The sequence below is a fragment of the Erythrolamprus reginae genome, chromosome Z (assembly GCF_031021105.1).
Source record: "Erythrolamprus reginae isolate rEryReg1 chromosome Z, rEryReg1.hap1, whole genome shotgun sequence".
NCBI classification, from domain to species: Eukaryota; Metazoa; Chordata; class Lepidosauria; order Squamata; family Dipsadidae; genus Erythrolamprus; species Erythrolamprus reginae.
Window position 1 is genome coordinate 46953399 of NC_091963.1, and position 19267 is coordinate 46972665.

Genomic DNA, 19267 nt, shown 5'->3' on the forward strand with positions numbered 1-19267 from the left:
CTGGTTGAAAAACACTGAGTTATGTGATGCACTCTCTGCTTTGTATTTGTGCTCCATAAGAAGTGGAAATAGCTTTCACTTATCCTATTAACATAGTTTGATGCTTATCAGCCACATTGGATAACCAAGACAAAACCAAAATCTTCCTACCCACACTTTCGAAGTGCTCTATAATAAATCAAAGTGATGAAAAATGAAAGGTAGAAGAATTAAAAGCGAAGAATTAAAATTGAGATTGAAGAAAAGTTCAATTGAGAGGAAAAGCTGCCCGAAATCTTAGAAAAATATTTTGGGACCCCAGAAGAGAGAACCTCCCATTAATTAATGGGAGGAGATGGGAAAGAAGAAACTCAGCTGCAAGTCATTAGTTGGAAGTTGCTAAAAAGTGCTTTGGTCTGAAGAAGGCCAAAATTCTGCTAATTGGCGCACAGATAAAGTACATTCCTATTGACAAAAACTAGTTATCAGCCTTTGTTCACAGCAAATTACAGTGCTAAATTTCAAGAAGGCAGATGGGTGAGATTGTAGTGGCCTCCTTATTTACTGGCTTTGGAATAGATTCAAAAGAAAAGTTACTTTTCTCTGATAAGCAAGATAGTCTTTTATCAAGCAATTGCAAGAGAAGTAGAATAAACTATGGCTTAACAAACTGATATAGGAAAGTATATATTTGATAAAGCAGACTTCTGGGAATCTAAATGGGATTTTATGTGTGTGCATTTTGCACAATTTATGCATTTTGGGCAGGCGTAAATTGTATGTATTTTACATTCTTTACATATGCAGAAATGGCAGATGGATTTTGTGCCCATACATAAGAATATAGTGTCTGAGAGATCCAAACTAGAAATAAGGAGAAATTTTTTGACAGTGAGAACAATCAACCAATAGAGCAGAAGTTGCCTTTGGAAGTTATAGGAACTTCATCACTGGAGGATTTCAAGAAGAGTTTATTGGATTGGATTTGTATGCCGCCCCTCTGTAAACTGCCGTCTGCCAGAAATAATAATAATAATAATAATAATAATAATAATAATAATAATAATAATAATAATAATAATAATATTAATATTAATTTTAACATTATTTTTTAGATTTGTATGCCACCCCTCTCCGAAGACTCGGGGCGGCTCACAACATTAAAATAAAGAGGGCGGGGAAAATATTTACTGACCCCTCACATCCTGGACACAAATTGTTTCAACTCCTACCCTCAAAACGTCGCTACAGAGCACTGCACGCCAAGACAACTTGACACAAGAATAGTTTTTTTCCGAACGCCATCACTCTACTAAACAAATGATTCCCTCAACACTGTCAGACTTTCTACTAAATCTGCACTTCTATTCTACTAGTTTTTCTCATCATTCCTATCACCCAATTCCTCCCATGTTGACTGTATGACTGTAACTTTTTGCTTATATCCTAAGATTTTTATTAATATTGCTTCTTCATTGCTTATTTGACCCCTATGACAATCATTAAGTGTTGTACCAGATGATTCTTGACAAATGTATATTTTATGTACGCTGAGAGCATTTGCACCAAGACAAATTCCTTGTGTGTCCAATCACACTTGGCCAATAAAAAATCTATCTATCTATCTATCTATCTATCTATCTATCTATCTATCTATCTATCTATCTATCTATCTATCTATCTATCTATCTAATAAAAAAATAAATGATGTAGGGTTTCCTGCTTGGCTGGGGGGTTAGACTAGATGGGCTACGAAGTGCCTTCCAACTCTATTAATCTATATGTAATTTATCTATCAAATACGTAAGCAACTCAACTTGAAAACATATCTGGGCAATTTCACAAGAATAAGGCAAAAATGAAAAGAAATAAAAAGAAAAAAAACAACTTCTTACAGGAAAAAAAACCAGAGGTGGATTCCTCCCAGTTTGGACTGATTTGCTTGAACTGGTAGTGACCCACTGGTGACATCACAATGATGTCACAGAAACAGTTCGGTTGGTGCCAGCCCATGGGTGCTGCCATCTTAAAAGAATGTTTTTGTGCATTTAAAAAAAAAAATTTATTTCTTCTTCTGATCATGTGCAGAAGCCAAGTTTCCGCCATTCGGTGGCAGCTTCCATGCGTTCAGTCTCCATCTTGTCTTTGGCTTTTGAAAAAAAAATTTCCAGATTTTTTTTGGCACTGCGCATGTGCGTGCACAAAGCACAAAACACGCACATACCCACAAGGTGCGCTCAGGCGATGCTGGGGGAAGCAAATCAGCAGTGAGGTAATTTAGAAACCACCTCAGAAAAGGACATACAATAGTTGTCCCAATGAAACAAAAAATTCTATCATTAACCTTAGCAGTGGGTTGAATGAGGGAACATATAATTCTCCAGGGACATTTTGTCCCAGAGAACAGGTGCTGCAACAGGTAAGATCCACTTATTGGATACCATTAGATGGCAACTATCGACTCTGCCTGATCATGCAGAACAAGCAGCTACTAAAGGACATGTATTTTCCCTCAGAGAGCTAGACCTTAGTTCACAGAGGGCTTTAGATACAATGGTACCTCTACTTAAGAATTTAATTCATTCCGTGACCGGGTTCTTAAGTAGAAAAGTGTGTAAGTAGAAGCAATTTTCCCCATAGGAATCAATGTAAAAGCAAATAATGTGTGCAAACCCATTAGGAAAGAAATAAAAGCTTGGAATTTGGGTGAGAAGAGGAAGAGGAGGAAGAAGAGGAGGAAGACAGTCACTGCTGAAGGAAGGTGAGGTGAGGGGAATCAAAAAATCCAAAATATAAGGCTTAAAAAAAGAAAAAGAGGGACTCTGAGTTGGCAAGGTGGACTCTGAGGTGGCAAAATCTCAAACACCCGGTTCTTATCTAGAAAGTGTTCTGCCGGCGTGTCTCAACCACCCATAATTACAGGGTAATTAGTCCAGGAAGACACACACCACATGATAAAAGGAAAACCCAAAGGTTTTTATAAACAAAAAAACAGAAACAGCTCCCTTTTTAAATGTCAAAGGGATTTTCTGGTACACACAAGGCACAGGTTATATGCAGTCCAATTGCTCACCCAATAACTGGGAAATTGAGTCCAATTCTAAAGTCCAGAGAGTCCACACACACAATCCTGAACAGCAAAAACCACGATCTTGACGAAACAATGAATCAGATAAACTGCCATGAGGCTAAAACACCAGACTGCACTTTTATCTGTAGCACTAATTACAGCAGCCCCACCCAACCACAGGTGGCCTCATTTTCTCTTGTAATAATCCTTCAGTTGTTGTCTCCTGTGCATCACTCTACGCATGCGTGGATGTGTCATTAATTCTTGTTCAGAATCCAGGGATGATACAGATGACTGATCTCCTGGGCTGTCTGCCAAACTCCCCTCTTCCCTGTCACTCACGCTTCCTTGGTCAGAGGAGACTTCGTCGGCAGATTCTACTGGGAGCAAAACAGGCCTGCGGCATGTGGATGTCTCCCCCACATCCACCTCCACATTCCTTGGGGCAGGAGCTGAGCCAGAGCTAACCACAACACCATCCCCTCCCAGAAGTCCCCTCCCCTGGCTCCAGTGCAAAGGATGAGGTTTCTGTGGCAATTATCCATGAAACACCCAGACAAGGACCGGAGCATCAACCAGGGCAGCCTCCACCCATGAACAATCATCAGGCTCACCCTCCACCCATTGCACAAGATATTGAAAACTATCGTCCACCCAACGGGAGTCCCGGATGGCATGGATCATGACCTCGGGCAGATGATCCCAAACACAGGGGGGAGGCAACAAAGGGACACTGGGACGAAGTGGGCACTCAGGAGAAATAGGTACCAAAAGGGAACGGTGAAAAACGGGGTGAACATGCAGGTTGGCAGGCAACGTAAGCTGACAGGCCACCGGGTTGATGACCATCTCAATCGGGAAAGGGCCCATGAAGCGTGGATCCAGTTTATGTCAAGGTAATTCTGAAGCGATGTGTTTTGTGGATAGCCACACCTGGTCACCAACAGCCAACAGGGGGACGTCTCGCCGGGACTGGTCCACCACCCATTTGTACTCCTCTTTGCCCTTAATCAAATACCATCTCATGAACCTCTTGCAGTTCCGATAAGAAGTCCTCTGCTGCAGGGATGGGAGATTCTAACAGGGTTAATGCGGAAAACCGGGGATGGAAGCCATAGTTTGCATAAAATGGCGTGAGTCTTATGGAGGTATGCCGGGAGTTATTAAATGCAAATTCCACTACCAGGAGGAAACGTGACCAATCAGCCTGCCGGTCTGACACAAAGCACCACAGGTATTGTTCCAAAATTCCAATGGTTTTTTTCAGTTCCTCCATCAGTCTGAGGGTGCTGGGTCAAAGCAAGACACACTTGGACCTGTAAAGCAGACATAAGCTCTTTCCAGAACCGTGCCATGAACTGAGTTCCTCGGTCCGACACAACTCGACCTGGAAGTCCATGGATCCGGAAGACATGTTGCAAAAACAATTTAGCGGTGCCATGGGATGTGGGTACCTGGCGACAGGGAATGAAATGTACCATTTTTGTCAACATGTCCATCACCACCAGGACTGTGGTGAACCGTGCCGAGGGGGGCAAGTGTGTGACAAAGTCCATGGACATAGCTCCCCATGGCCTTGTGGGTGTTGGCAATGGCTGTAATAATCCTGGCGGTGCCCCTGTGGCTGACTTAGCTGCACGACACCGTTCACATGTGGCAACATACAAGTGAACGTCATCTTGGATTCGCGGCCACCAAAATGTTTTTAGTCACTAAGTCCAAGGTTTTAAACAAGCCAAAATGACCCGCTGCAAGATTGTCATGACATTGGGACAGAATCAATCCGCGAAGCGGCCCTGCTGGGACGCACAACTGCCCCCAGTACCAGAATAGTCCCTCAGCAAATGTCCAGAGAGACATCTCCCTCACCCACTGTGCCACAAACCCATCCCCCCGCTGCATCTCACGGATATGCCACCACAAGTCAACGGGGTCCTGAGTAACAGACAGCGCTTCCGCTGGCAAGATTGTCTGTAATGGGGCTGGCTCGTTCGGATGCAGAAACTCTGGTTTCCTAGACAAAGCATCCGCTCTGGGATTCAGGAAGCTGGGTGTATACCGGATCTGAAAGTTGAACCTTGCAAAAAAGAACAACCAAAGTATCTGTCGATGGTTCAACTTTCGGGCCGTTTGCAGTTACTCCAAATTTTTATGGTCGGTCCTGACCTCTACCTGATGCCGGGCACCCTCGAGATGATGTCTCCATGTCTCGAACGCCGACTTGACTGCCAAAAGTTCCTTTTCCCAGATCATGTAGTTTCTTTCCGAGGGCATGAGTTATCTGGAGTGGTAGGCACACAGAAACAAGGTGCCACCCTTTGGGACAGGCCTGTAGAAGTACAGCGGCCGACACGGATCTGGATGCTGCAACAAGGGCTCTTTCATGAACGCATCCTTAAGAGCTACAAAAGCCCGCTGCTCCTCCTCATCCCACTGAAACGAGACCCGTTTTTGCAACAACCAGGTGAGAGGCGTGGTCAACTGGGCAAACCCTGAAATATATGTGCGATAGTAGTTTGCAAACCCCAACAACCTCTGCATATCCTTGACTCTCCTTGGGGGTTGCCAGGTTTTTAGTGCTGACACCTTGCCCGGGTCCATGGCTATGCCCCCTGGAGAAATGACATGACCTAAAAATTCTATGGTGGTTTGCAAAAACTGACATTTCTCCAGCTTAGCATATAAACAATGCTCTCTCAACCGGAGCAGGACCCAGCGCAAATGTCCCAAATGACTAGACTTGGAGGGGGAGTACATCAAAATGTCATCCAAATATATGGCCACAAAATGGTCTAACATGTCCCTGAATACATCGTTCATCAAATGTTGGAAAACAGCCAGGGCATTTGTAAGGCCGAAAGGCATCACTGTATACTCAAAATGCCCGTATCAGATGCAAACGCTGTTTTTCACTCATCCCCTGGCCTTATATGAACCAAATTGTAAGCGCTGTGTAGGTCTATCTTGGAAAAAAACAGTGGTACCATTAATTCCAGAATCAGTGGCAAGGGATAGCGATTGCACACCGTAATGTCGTTCAGGCGCCGATAGTCACAACACAGACATAAGTCCCCAGTCTTTTTTTTAACAAACAAGATGGGCGCTGATAATGGGGAAGTCGATGGCCTGATGAACCCTTTGGCCAGATTTTTATCTATGAAGTCCTTGAGGGCCACTAATTCAGGTTTCAACATAGAGTACAAAAGATCAGCCGGCAACTTGGCATCGGGTAATAGTTCTATGGCACAATCATACGGGCAATGCGGTGGCATGCGTTCTGCCTCTTTTTCATTAAAGACATCCACAAACTCAGCGAGGCCCTCCGGTAACACTGCTGTGGGGATAATGGGCCATTGCAAGGCACAAACGTGACGATGGTGGTCTACACATTGTAAACTGGAAAACGTGATGCTGTTCTGTGACCACACCATCTGAGGATCATGCGCCCTTAACCATGACAACCCTAAGACAAGAGGGAAATGGAGGCCCTGCATGACATAAAATTGTAAAGCCTCCTCATGAGTCCTGATGCTGATCCGCACCGGCAAGGTCTAAAAACGGATGGTCCCAGACAACAACACCCGCCCATCAATGGTTTCTACAGTCAATGGAGGGTTCACAGGACACAAGGGCAACAAATGTCTCTGTGCAAACTCCTCATCCAGGAAATTCGTGGTGGCCCCCGAATCCACCAGGGCAAGAGCAGAAATCGATTGAGTACGCCGATCCATCAGGAGCTTGACATTAATCGTGAGATGACAGTACGTTCTGGGATTGTTATCCAAAGAATCCTTAACTGATTAAATGCCAGCCCAATCTAGTGTTGCCACCAAGCCGGGCCGCCCTCGTTTCCCGACTACACATCCGGCGGGGAAACCAAGGGCATGGAGACAGCCATAGAGGAATCCGGAACTATGGTGGGAACATGAGTTGACGACTCTGGGAGTTGTCCTGCAAGAGTCGGCGTGGCAACAGGAGGACTGGGATGATTCGAAACCGCGGCAACTGTGCTCCTTCATTTGCAGGGACAGGCATTCGCGAAATGACCTGCCCCCCCCCCACAATAGAAGCACTGACCTGTCGCATGTCGCTGCGCTCTCTCCTCCAGGGACAAATGGGGTCGCACAAAATTTACCTCCATGGGCTCCCCGGCAGGGGCACGATCCGCTAGACGAGGAGGCAGGGCAGGCAGGAAGCAATGGGGTACAGGAACTGGGGTCTGCACGGGCATAGCGGACACCTCCTGCTGTGGAGCAGGCACTGGCGTGATGCCCGAAATACAGGGGGAGGACTGCCCAGCCCTGCGCACCTCTCGAGCCAGCAGCCGAGCCTCAATGGCCAAACAATGCTGCTCCAGCTCATCCAGGGTGCCCAGCAGGGACTCGTGCACCAGCTTATCAAGCATAGTCTCTGACAAGCCATCCTGAAATGCCTCCATCAAGGCAGCCTCATTCCACTGTACCTGTCCACTGAGGCTACAAAAGTTACTTAAATATTCCACTAATGGGGGCGAACCTTGTTTCAGCTGTTTCAACGCCCTCGTGGCCATCTGCTCCCGCACCGGATACAAAAACTGCCATTGCAACTGGGCGCAAAAGGCAGTATAATCCTGCAGTATCAGATCATCTCTGTCCAGCAATGAAGACACCCAGGAAGCAGCGGGGCCGGCCAACAAACTGCAGAGGAACGCCACCTTCTCTGCATCTCTTGGAAAATGGGGCAGTTGTGCATTAATAAACAACTGCACTTGACTGAGGAAAGCTGCAAACAGGCATCTGTCACCCCAGAATTTTTCAGGCAGAGCCACAAAACATTTCCTCCTTGGTAGTGGCTGTGGGGCAGGAGCTGCTGTCTGCACCTGTGGAATGACAGGCTGCTGAGATAATATATCCACCTGGTTCTGTAACTGCTGCACTGTCTAAGTTAACTCTTGGATTTCCATCCATCCTGAAAGCATCGAATTTCTGCCATACCAGCAGCCATGATCAGATAAATGCCGGAAAAAAGAGAAGAAAACAATCCAACACACTTCACTCTGGAATGGTATGTGTCTGGGGGTTGAGGGCAGTTTATTCTGTTCTGCCAGCGTGTCTCAACTGCCCATAATTACAGGGTAATTAGTCCAGGAAGACACACACCACACGATAAAAGGAAAATCCAAACGTTTTTATAAACAGAAAACCAGAAACAGCTCCCTTTTTAAATGTCAAAGGGATTTTCTGGTACACACAAGGCACAGGTTAAATGCAGTCCAATTGGGAAATTGAGTCCAATTGTAAAGTCCAGAGAGTCCACACACACAATCCTGAACAGCAAAAACCACGATCTTGATGAAACAATGAATCAGATAAACTGCCATGAGGCTAAAACACCAGGCTGCACTTTTATCTGTAGCACTAATTACAGCAGCCCCACCCAACCACAGGTGGCCTCATTTTCTCTTGTAATAATCCTTCAGTTGTTGTCTCCTATGCATCACTCTATGCATGCGTGGATGTGTCATTATTGTGTCATTAATTTTTGTTCAGAATCCAGGGATGATACAGATGACTGATCTCCTGGGCTGTCTGCCAAACTCCCCTCTTCCCTGTCACTCATGCTTCTTTGATCAGAGAAGACTTCGTCAGCAGATTCTACTGGGAGCAATGTGGATGTCTCCCCAACATCCACCTCCACATTCCTTGGGGCAGTAGCTGGGCCAGAGCTAACCACAACAGAAAGGTTCTTAAGTAGAGGCATTCTTAAGTAGAGGTACCACTGTAATAAGCAGCCCTTGAATCATACTTAGCTTGGTGATAACCAATGCAAAGTTGCTGCATAGTGAGGCCCGTCTTGCCACTGCATTTTGTAGTATTTTCAAGTAGAATTCAAGTGTAGTCCCATGTAGAAGGCATGCAATAGTCTACCCATGAAGCAATGAAGGCATGGGTGATTAAAAAGAGATGCACACCCCAAGACCGAAAATTTATGAGAATAATGTCTGACAAGGTCTGAGAGTATAACAAGCAAATATTTTTGTAATATTAAATGGGCAATAACACTGATTCTAACTAGTGTACATTCATAAATATTATCAATAAATCCATAATATAAAACAATTGCCTATTTTAGCTTACCCTGTTACTGCCTATCAAATTTCAGTGTTAAAATATTAACACTTATAATTTAGTCAGTGTAAACTGAGCCTAAAAATTGGAGCAGTAATTTATACCAGGATTCCAGATGTGGAAATTATTCATTACTTCTTTCTTTCTTTCTTTCTTTCTTTCTTTCTTTCTTTCTCCCTCCCTTCCTCCTTCCCCCAACTGTGTAGAATATAGTAACAAATTAATCTTCCCCACACCCACATTTGTAGCAAAGAATAGTAGGTTCCTGGCCTGTTTCATGTCTTAGAGCATCTTTTAGAGGGCCCTAAACAATAATGAGTAGCAACAGAATACTGTATGTCCATTTACTGTCATTTTAACACTGCTGCTTGTCCAGCAAATGTCCAAAAGAAGAATATTTTTTTTAAAAGTATGGTCTTCTGAAATTTAGTTCTCTACTTGTAGTAAGACCTTAGCTCAGATATGGGACCAGACCACAAATTCAGCTTGGGATCTGCAAGCAGCTCTGAGTCTTTGGGTCTTTTCATGTTTCAAACATAAGCAGATAAATACAATATTCCACCAATACCATTCACTCCCTTTCTCTTTATTTTAGAGATGAATATTACTCAATCTTTCAGAAGGCAAATTTTAGGGTGTCTCCTTCTCTGTGTTAAGAGAGAAGATAAAACATGTATTGGTTTATTGATTATGGAAAATTTATTTAGTGTGACGAATATTAAAAATAAGAGATTAAAAATTGTTTTTAAATTTATACATTCTGGCATCAAAAAACATTACAGTGATCCCCCGGGTATCGCGATCCCGATCATTGCGAACGGGCTAAATCGCGATTTTTCAACCCGGAAGTAAAAACACCATCTGCGCATGCGCGCCCTTTTTTCTATGGCCACGCATGCGTAGATGGCGCCGGGCAGATCAGCTGCTGGGCGGCTTCCCTGGGTCTTCCCCCTCTTGCTGGCGGGAGGGTGAGAAGCCCCCCCAGCACCCGCTCGCCCGCCGTTCGCCGCTCGCCCACCCTTCGCCCGGCCATCCGCCGTTCGCTCGCTGCTCGCCCGGCCACCCGGGTTCGGGGGGGTGCTGGCGAGCCCCCCATGCCGGCGGCGACATTTTAAAACAGCCGCGCGGCTTCCCAACTGAGTCCCGAAGCCAAACGTCAAAGGCGAACTTCCGCGTTTGGCTTCGGGACTCAGTTGGGAAGCCGCACGGCTGTTTTAAAACGTCGCCGCCGGCATGGGGGCTTGCCAGCACCCCCCGGACCCCCAACCCGGGTTTGGGGGGCTGCTAGGAAGCCCCCCATGCCGGCGGCGACGTTTTAAAACAGCCGCGCAGCTTCCCAACTGAGTCCCGAAGCCAAACGTCAAAGGCGAACTTCCGGAAGTTCGCTTCAGGACTCAGCTGGGAAGCGGCGCGAGCGAACGGTGTGGGCGGGCGAAGGGCGGGCGCGCGGGCAGGCAGGCAGCGGACAAGCGGCGGGCGCGGCAGCAGCGAGGAGTTTGCGTGGGTGGCGGGGAAACCCCAATCTTCGGCTCCTCGCTGCTGCGGCGGAAGTAAAAACACCATCTGCGCATGCGCAGATGGTGTTTTTACTTCCGCAGCGCTACTTCGCGAAAAACCGATCATTGCGAGGGGTCCTGGAACGGAACCCTCGCGATAATTGGGGGACCACTGTATACCATCTTCTAAAATGGATACCTATAACTTCCTGACCCAAATGTTCATTTAAAAAAAAACCCTGTTTTTAATGCCTTCTGAAAGGGTAGCAGGATTAGGACCAAACAAATATTGAGCAGTGGGGAAATCATTGCTCCAAAGAGCAGATACTACCATGGAAAAGCCTATGTCCCAAATCCAACCAAATGACATTGGTGTACAGACAGAGCATAGAGCAAATTATATGTAGAAAAATATGTGGAATGGGAGTTCTAATGGGAGATAAGAAACCCTACAAATAACTTGGCCCTGTTATAACACATTGAATGGCAAGTGGCAGTCATTACAAAAGCAATGGTGCCATAGGGATATACAATAACATTCCCATAGCTACCCATGTTCTGCATCCTTCAGCATGAACTTTTTCACCCGTTACAATGTCCTAATTAAAGGATAGGGCATCTGCAAAAAGTGTCACATTTTTCTTCTAGCAGAGTATCAAGAATGTGTAAGTGTACATCTATAACACATAAATCCATTGAACCAAAATTCTTATTACTGAATGGGAAGAAAATGGGTAAGCACCAGGACTGACTTTTCTTATCACTGACCATTCTTTCCTCTCCCGGTTGAATCTCAATGGACTCCAGTCGCTACAAATGCTCCCTATACCCAGATCTTCCCCTTTCGCACCCAGAGTCCGATTGACCTTTGCAGCAAGATCCAATGCAGCTTTTAGAACTCTTACTCACTCTTTCTCTTGATTCAGTGGGGATGGTGTAGCAATTATTGTCACTTGTGTACTGATGGGCTGAAAGTAAGGGTAAGAGGCGACTGAATAATTCCTGCTCATCCCTGCATTGGTTTAGTAAGGATGGGAAAAAAACAATCTATTAATGGCAGAATGATAGCAACTCTAGATGGTGAACTGACTGTAATAAGTATGGGCTGTATGCCAGGATGCTGACCTCGATCTTGACAAGTAAGATACAGGACTGAATTTCATCAACTTTAAAACAAAATATATTGTATCATATACTGTATATTAAAAACATGGTAACTTTGGAATTTGCTCTAACTCCCCAAAGGTCTAAGCATGCAACTCCTAATTATTCATCAAAAAGTCCTCTGAAATCAGACTTCTTGAAGCTGCCATTCAGATGTCTGAATGCTCTGCTGGCAAACAGCCTATTCACTTTTAATTGGTTTCACAACAAATTCGAGGTTTTAAAAGTGAGTGCATAGTTTTAAGTCCAAGTCTGGAATTTACTTTACATAGACGTTTCACTTTATCCTCTTTCCACCCTCTGTTTAGGCCTCTCTTCTGAGAATCATAAAATAGAACAGCATGTCCACCATTAGAGGACAAAGCAATGTGGCATTTGGTTACATTTTTGGTGAATTAATATAACTTGCAAGATGGAGATATGAAGTCAAATCAGAACAAGTACTTTTAAAATGACGAATCTTTATTTTGCAGCAGTTTATGTAGCTTCATTCCTATATGCCCCCGCTCCCCAGTAGTTTGCAGATTGTAAATTTAGGAAGCAAGAATGTATCATAAATAATTGCTAAGCCTTCTGCACAATATTTCTAATGTTCCCTGAGTTAATTAAGGAAGTTCTTACATTACATTTTCTATTACCTGTTGGTCTTATTTTTAGGGCATTAGTGGATTACAACCTGAAATTATTTTGGAATCACCCCCCCCCCTTCTCATTTCATTCATTTGTAGGCATTTAAATAAAGGAGCAGCAGTTTAGATAAAGGAGCGCCAGTTTAGATAAAGGAGCACCAGTTTAGTGGGATTTCCTCCTGAACTTTATTAATGCCTGTTTGAAAACAGATTAGGAAATTAAAGGCCAACGCCCTAAACAGAGAACACTGTTCTGATTTCCCATCAGCAAGTTCACTCTGGCCGCCTGAATTTCATAGTGGGCGCCGTTCTCTGGCCTTTTTAGAGAACTGAGGGGGTGAGGGCACACTTTGAATTGCCGAAGCATTTGCTTGGCACCAGAGGGGGAAAAAATGAGGGAAGATTCTCCTACAGGTGACGACCTAGTCGTGCCCATTCAGCAGCCTGCAGGTCTTGGCTTCGAGGCCCAGCTCCCACAGGGAATAACCAGGAACCAGGCGAGGCGGAGTTAAGCGCAGCTTCGACCGTGCATATCCCACACCCTTTGCCCCCTTCGCGTGTCCCGCACGGCCGCGCTGACACTGCGCCAGCCGGCAGCTTTACAGGCAACTCCTTCCGCACCGCCGCCACCCCTGCAGCAGCCTCTTAACCTCCCCGCCTTCTGCCGCCCTCCAAGCGACGTCCGTCCGGCCTGCTTGGCTCGACACGGCGCGGCGCCTCCTCCAACAGTCCCCTCCGGTGCAAGACGAAGTCGGTCTGGGGCTGGTCGGCAGTGGGGGGTCGAGAGCCAGAATGCCCCATCCTAGTCTCCACACCTAGCAACAGCTCTGACAGGACGCAGCCGCCGCCGCTACAGCGGGAGGGGGAGGAAGCGGAATGGCTGCCTCGGCGGCGGCTGCTCCCTCCCCACAGTCCTGACAGCCAGAGCCGGGGCGGAAGCAGCAGGCGGCGTGCTGGACTCGTCCTCCACCTCCTCCGGGTCTCGGCGCTCTACCGCTGCCAATGCAAACTCAGTCGTCTTTGCGGTTGCATGCGCCTTGCAGACACCCGGCCATGTACCTCAGGCAGCTACTTGCCGCCGCCTTCCCTCCTCCTCCCCACCCTCCAACACACCCACCCGCCCTCGTGCCTGCTTGACTGCCTTCTAAACCCGGCACCCCCTTCCCCATCAAGCCTCTACCCTCATTCATCCCACGCTCAATCCCGGCTACAGTCCCGCCCGCTCCCTCGACCCCACGCCCCTCCTTTCCCGCTCCGCACTCCCATGCCGCTGCCGCCCAATCCTCCGCCCTAACGGAGGATTGGGAGGGGGAGCCCTTTCCGCCGCCGCCGCCACCCCCGCGCCGGGTCCCCACCCCCACCCCGGTGCCCACGCGTCGCCCGGCTGCACTGGCTCACCGATATGGTTGTCTTCGATGTGCTCAATGAGCTCCGCTAGGTTTGGGAAGTGAAGTCCGCAGCCCCCGAAGCGGCAGGTATTGGAGAAGAAGGAGGCGGCTGCGATGCCTGTCATGGTGTTGCATGGAGTTTCCTCCCGCCTCCGCCTTGCGGTGCCTACTATGCCAGGGCCGCCGGCGGGAACGGGAGAGCCAGCGAGAGGAGATGGAGGTCGAGCGGACGAGAGAGGCTGGGGGTTGGGAGGAAGAGTAGGAGGTGGCGGCTGCAGCGTCGGGAGCGGCGGAGGGGAGGGACGGGCTGCTGGGTGGGGGGATATGAGGCAGGCGCAGCTGGGAGGAGGGATCATTGCCGCACTCAAACAGCTGGGCAACCCCAGCCGTCGCTGCCTGCCTCCGCAGCGGGAGCCTAAGACCCGGGCCACGTTGGGCAGCAACTGCTCTCGGCGACGAGCGACCAGCAGTTTTATGAGCTGGGCGGCAGCGTGGGCGCGGAGGGGAGGGCAACACAACAGTTGGGGGTGTGTCTGAGCCTATTCCTCAGTAACTTCTTAAGTTTTTTTTCTTTCCATACTCTATAGAAGGATATCTGCAGGAAAAAGCCCAACGTCCCATTTCAAAAATTAAAGTTGAATAGCTGTAGCTGGAATTGAGGCTCAACCCACTCAGATCCTAGGTTCCAGTGCTGAGGCCTGCTAGGCACACCTCTTCTTTCCCCTCCCCCATATACAGGTATGATCAGACTCTACATATAGAATATTTGTGATATAAAGTTATTAAGGTAGTTTTCTCGAAAGTGGGGGAGTTGTTACAGTTTTTCCCCATCCAGCTCACAGTATTTATGTTTCAAATCTCCTTGCTGCTGGGGAAATATTTTATATAAGTGATAGTGATCCAACACTAAATTTAATACCTTGGAGATTTGAATCCAGGTGTCAAGCAAGAGATAAGTTTTTAGTGCCCCAATTGTGTCAATATGCCTGAACCATCTCCTATTTCAAACCACATAGATTCATATTCTTCATATACTCAATACATTTTACAAGGACATTTTACAACCTGTTTTTTGTTAGTGGACAAAAAAGACCATAAGACCATATCTCCACTAGTTAAACAGCATTTTACAGTATATTCAGGTTAAGTCTACACTAACCCACAGTAGGGTTTGGATTTGGTTTAGCTTATTGCCTGAAGTTAATCATAATTTGTGAATTGGTTTGTAAATTGTAGTTTGCAATTTGGGATCAGGATTTATGTGCTGTAAGAATTTGCCAGGTCTTAATCTCAAGAAGCTTTTAAAATTATTATTAAATTTATTTAAAATAATTTTATTTTAATTTTTTAAAAATATTTTTATTATTTCTCAAAAAACGAACATGACAAACACAACATATAACATTTAGCGGAGCTACAATTGCTCCGCTTAAAATAGAAGTCTTCATAGTACAAAAAGAAAAAAGATCTTATTGTTATTTAACACCGTTTAAAAAATATGTAAAAATATCTATTATAACACACTACATAAAAAGTCATCCAAAAATATATAAGAATATATATAGGAATTCTAAATTTGTGGATTAAATCAAACACAAATAAAGAAGATAAGAGAAAAAGAGATTACATCATGTTGTAAATAATCACGATCTAATATATTTTTTCTATTAAGTTCAATTTTTGAAATAATATAACAACAAACTTATATCTTTTTCTTTTTATCCCACCAAGTAAACCTATAAATTTTTAATTAACTGTAAAAATATCATAAAATCTGCCAAATATCATAAAATTCCGAGTCTTCTTGGTTGTTTAACCGCCTCGTCATCATATCAAGCTCAGCACATTCTAACACTTTTTTAAGTATTTCAGCTTCTTTTGGAATCTCCGTTTCCTTCCATTTTTGAGCAAAAACTATCCTGGCGGCTACTAATATATGAACTATTAAGTAGTATATATATATATATATATTTTTTTTTTAAATTTATTAGATTTGTGTGCCGCCCCTCTCCGAAGACTCGGGGCGGCTAACAACAATGAAAAGACAATGAAAACAAATCTAATATTAAAAATAATCTAAAAACCCCCAATTTAAAGAACCACTCATACATACAAGCATACCATGTATAAATTCTATAAGCCTAGGGGGAAGTGAAATTTCAATTCCCCCATGCCTGACGACAGAGGTGGGTTTTAAGGAGCTTGCGAAAGGCAAGGAGGGTGGGGGCAACTCTGATATCTGGGGGGAGCTGGTTCCAGAGGGTCGGGGCCGCCACAGAGAAGGCTCTTCCCCTGGGTCCCACCAAACGACATTGCTTAGTCGATGGGACCCAGAGAAGGCCAACTCTGTGGGATCTAACCGGTCGCTGGTTTTTTATATTTGTTATTTGATATACCTAATAAGAAAAGTTCTGGTGTTTTCTTAATTTCTTGCTGTGTTATTTCTCTTAACCATTTTTCTATTAAGTTCCAGTATTATTTTGCTTTTGAGCATGTCCACCAAGTGTGATAATAAGGTGACTTAGTTTGAAACATTTTTGAAATTCTATTAGGTGGCAAATCTATAAAACATCTTAATTTGGTTTTCTTTAAAAGAGGTTGACTTTGTTATTTTCGAGTTATATATCTACACCCTTTCCCAAGTATTTAAGTCTATCTGTTTAAGTTTCTGCACGAACTAATCATATTGTCTTTTAATATCCAATCTATATCTTTACAGTTAATTAAAAATTTATAGGTTTTCCCAATCAATTTTCCTTGGTTTGTTGTTAATAGTTTACCTAAAATATTGTTATCTTTTCTAAGTATATATATATATATATATGTTTTCGTAAATTTTCACGGGTATATGTATGTAGATTGTTCTGAGTTCGGGTTTTGCCCTGTGTAATGTTTTGCATGTCTATGCGACGTTTCGGTAAAATCACATTTACCATCATCAGGCTGGAGTTCCAATCTCTGTGTTTTTGCAAAAACACAGAGATTGGAACTCCAGCCTGATGATGGTAAATGTGATTTTACCGAAACGTCGCATAGACATGCAAAACATTACACAGGGCAAAACCCGAACTCAGAACAATCTACATATATATATATATATATATATATATATATATATATATATATATATATATATTTATAAAACCTAGACTTAATCTGTGCATATTGTCACCAGTCTATAATGATACCTACCCCAATAATTCCTGGTTCGTTTTTAAATTCCACTGGTTCTACTAGGTCTCTATATTTCCATATTTTACCTTCTTGTATTAAAGTTTGGGGAACTTATAGCTTCAATCAGAGATATCCATTCTGGCATGGCTAAGAAATGATCTTTTTTTATGTCATTCCAGACTTCTATAAGTGCCTTTCTAATTGTATGTCTCTTAAAATAGGAATGTGTTTTGTATTTTTTATACCATATGAAAGCGTGCCACCCTAACATTAAATTGTGTCCTTCTAAGTTTAATAATCTTCTATTTTGTAAAGTAAGCCACTCTTTAATCCAAGTTAAAGTTGCTGCTTCCAATTTGGGAGGGCGAGGCCTCCTTTTTCTTTTACATCTCCTAAAGCGCACAGTTTTATTCTGGTTTTTTTATCTTGCCATATAATTTTTTTTGTTTTCCTCGTTAATTCTTTAAAAAAGTCTCTTTCTGGGTTTATAGGGATTACCTGAAATAAAAACAAAACTTTGGGTAAGATGTTCATCTTAATTGTAGAGATTCTACCTAGTAGTAATAGTTGCAGGTTATTCCAAGTTACTAAATCCTTTTTAATTTGCTATAAAAGTTTCATATAATTATCTTCTTTTAGTGATATGGATTTTGCTGATATCCAAATACCTAAGTGTTTTACTTTCTTGGTTATATTCATATTTGATTTTGTTTCTAATTGCTTTATCTGAAAGTCTGTCATATTTTTAGTTAATATTTGTGTCTTATTTTTATTAACTTTCAGAGCAGCTACCCTTCCATATTCTTCTATTGAGTCTATTAATTTGGATATTGAAATTAATGGATCCTCTAATATAAAACCAACATCATCTGCAAAGGCCTGTAGTTTGTATGTTTCTTTTTAAATTTCTAAACCTTTAATGTTTTTATCTGTTCTTACCTTTGTCAATAGAATTTCTAATGTTAAAATAAATAACAATGGTTAAATGGGACAACCTTGTCTGACTCCTCTTTGTATTTCAAACTTTTCTGTTTGGTCATTGTTGAGAATAATTTTGGCTGTTTGTGTAGAATATATAGCGTCAATCATATTATTTATTTATTTATTTATTTTATTTATTTATTATTTAGATTTGTATGCCGCCCCTCTCCGCGAACTCGGGGCGGCTCACAACAAAAATATAAACAATCGTACAAATCCAAATAGATTCAATAATTTTAAGTATTTAAAATAGTTTTAAAAAGAACCCACCTATATTAACAAGCACACACACAAACATACCATACATAAATTGTAAGTGGCCGGGGGAGGTGTTTCAGTTCCCCCATGCCTGACGACAAAGTTGGGTTTTAAGAACTTTACGGAAGGCAGGGAGAGTAGGGGCAGTTCTAATCTCCGGGGGGAGTTGGTTCCAGAGGGCCGGGGCCGCCACAGAGAAGGCTCTTCCCCTGGGGCCCGCCAACCGACATTGTTTAGTTGACAGGACCCGGAGAAGGCCCACTCTGTGGGACCTAATCGGTCGCTGGGATTCGTGCGGCAGAAGGCGGTCTCGGAGATAATCTGGTCCGATGCCATGAAGGGCTTTAAAGGTCATAACCAACACTTTGAATTGTGACCGGAAATTGATCGGCAGCCAATGCAGACTGCGGAGTGATGGTGAAACATGGGCATATCTAGGTAAGCCCATGATTGCTCTCGCAGCTGCATTCTGCACGATCTGAAGTTTCCGAACACTTTTCAAAGGTAGCCCCATGTAGAGAGCGTTACAGTAGTCGAATCTCGAGGTGATGAGGGCGTGAGTGACTGTGAGCAATGAATCCCGGTCCAGATAGGGCCGCAAATGGTGCACCAGGCGAACCTGGGCAAACGCCCCCCTCACCACAGCTGAGAGATGGTTTTCTAATGTGAGCTGTGGATCGAGGAGGACACCCAAGTTGCGGACCCTCTCTGAGGGGGTCAATAATTCCCCCCCAGGGTAATGGACGGACAGATGGAATTGTCCTTGGGAGGCAAAACCCACAGCCACTCCGTCTTATCCGGGTTGAGCTTGAGTCTGTTGACACCCATCCAGGTCCCAACAGCCTCCAGGCACCAGCACATCACTTCCACCGCTTCGTGGACTGGGCATGGGGTGGAGATGTAAAGCTGGGTATCATCGGCATATTGATGATACCTCACCCCATGTCCTTGGATGATCTCACCCAGCGGTTTCATGTAGATGTTAAATAGCAAGGGGGAGAGGAACGACCCCTGAGGCACC

General features: G+C 44.4%; 1 protein-coding gene and 1 long non-coding RNA gene across 3 annotated transcripts in view; one reads left to right on the forward strand and one right to left on the reverse strand.

Moving 5' to 3' along the window:
* JAZF1 (JAZF zinc finger 1) overlaps window positions 1-14310 on the reverse strand; it is a 174391-nt gene extending 160081 nt beyond the window's left edge. The window contains exon 1 of the mRNA XM_070729314.1: window positions 13844-14310. Within this exon, the coding sequence (XP_070585415.1) occupies window positions 13844-14189 (346 nt within the window). The 5' untranslated portion in view covers window positions 14190-14310. The remainder of the gene's footprint in view (window positions 1-13843) is intronic.
* Window positions 13115-19267, forward strand: part of LOC139154568 (uncharacterized) — a 34197-nt gene continuing 28044 nt past the window's right edge. Inside the window, exons 1-3 of one of the 2 annotated variants that reach the window (XR_011556929.1) lie at window positions 13115-13920; window positions 14421-14571; window positions 17791-17893. This is a non-coding gene — a long non-coding RNA (uncharacterized lncRNA). Of the gene's footprint in view, window positions 13921-14420; window positions 14572-17790; window positions 17894-19267 lie in introns of those variants that run through there. The other variant, XR_011556930.1, reaches the window with a different exon arrangement.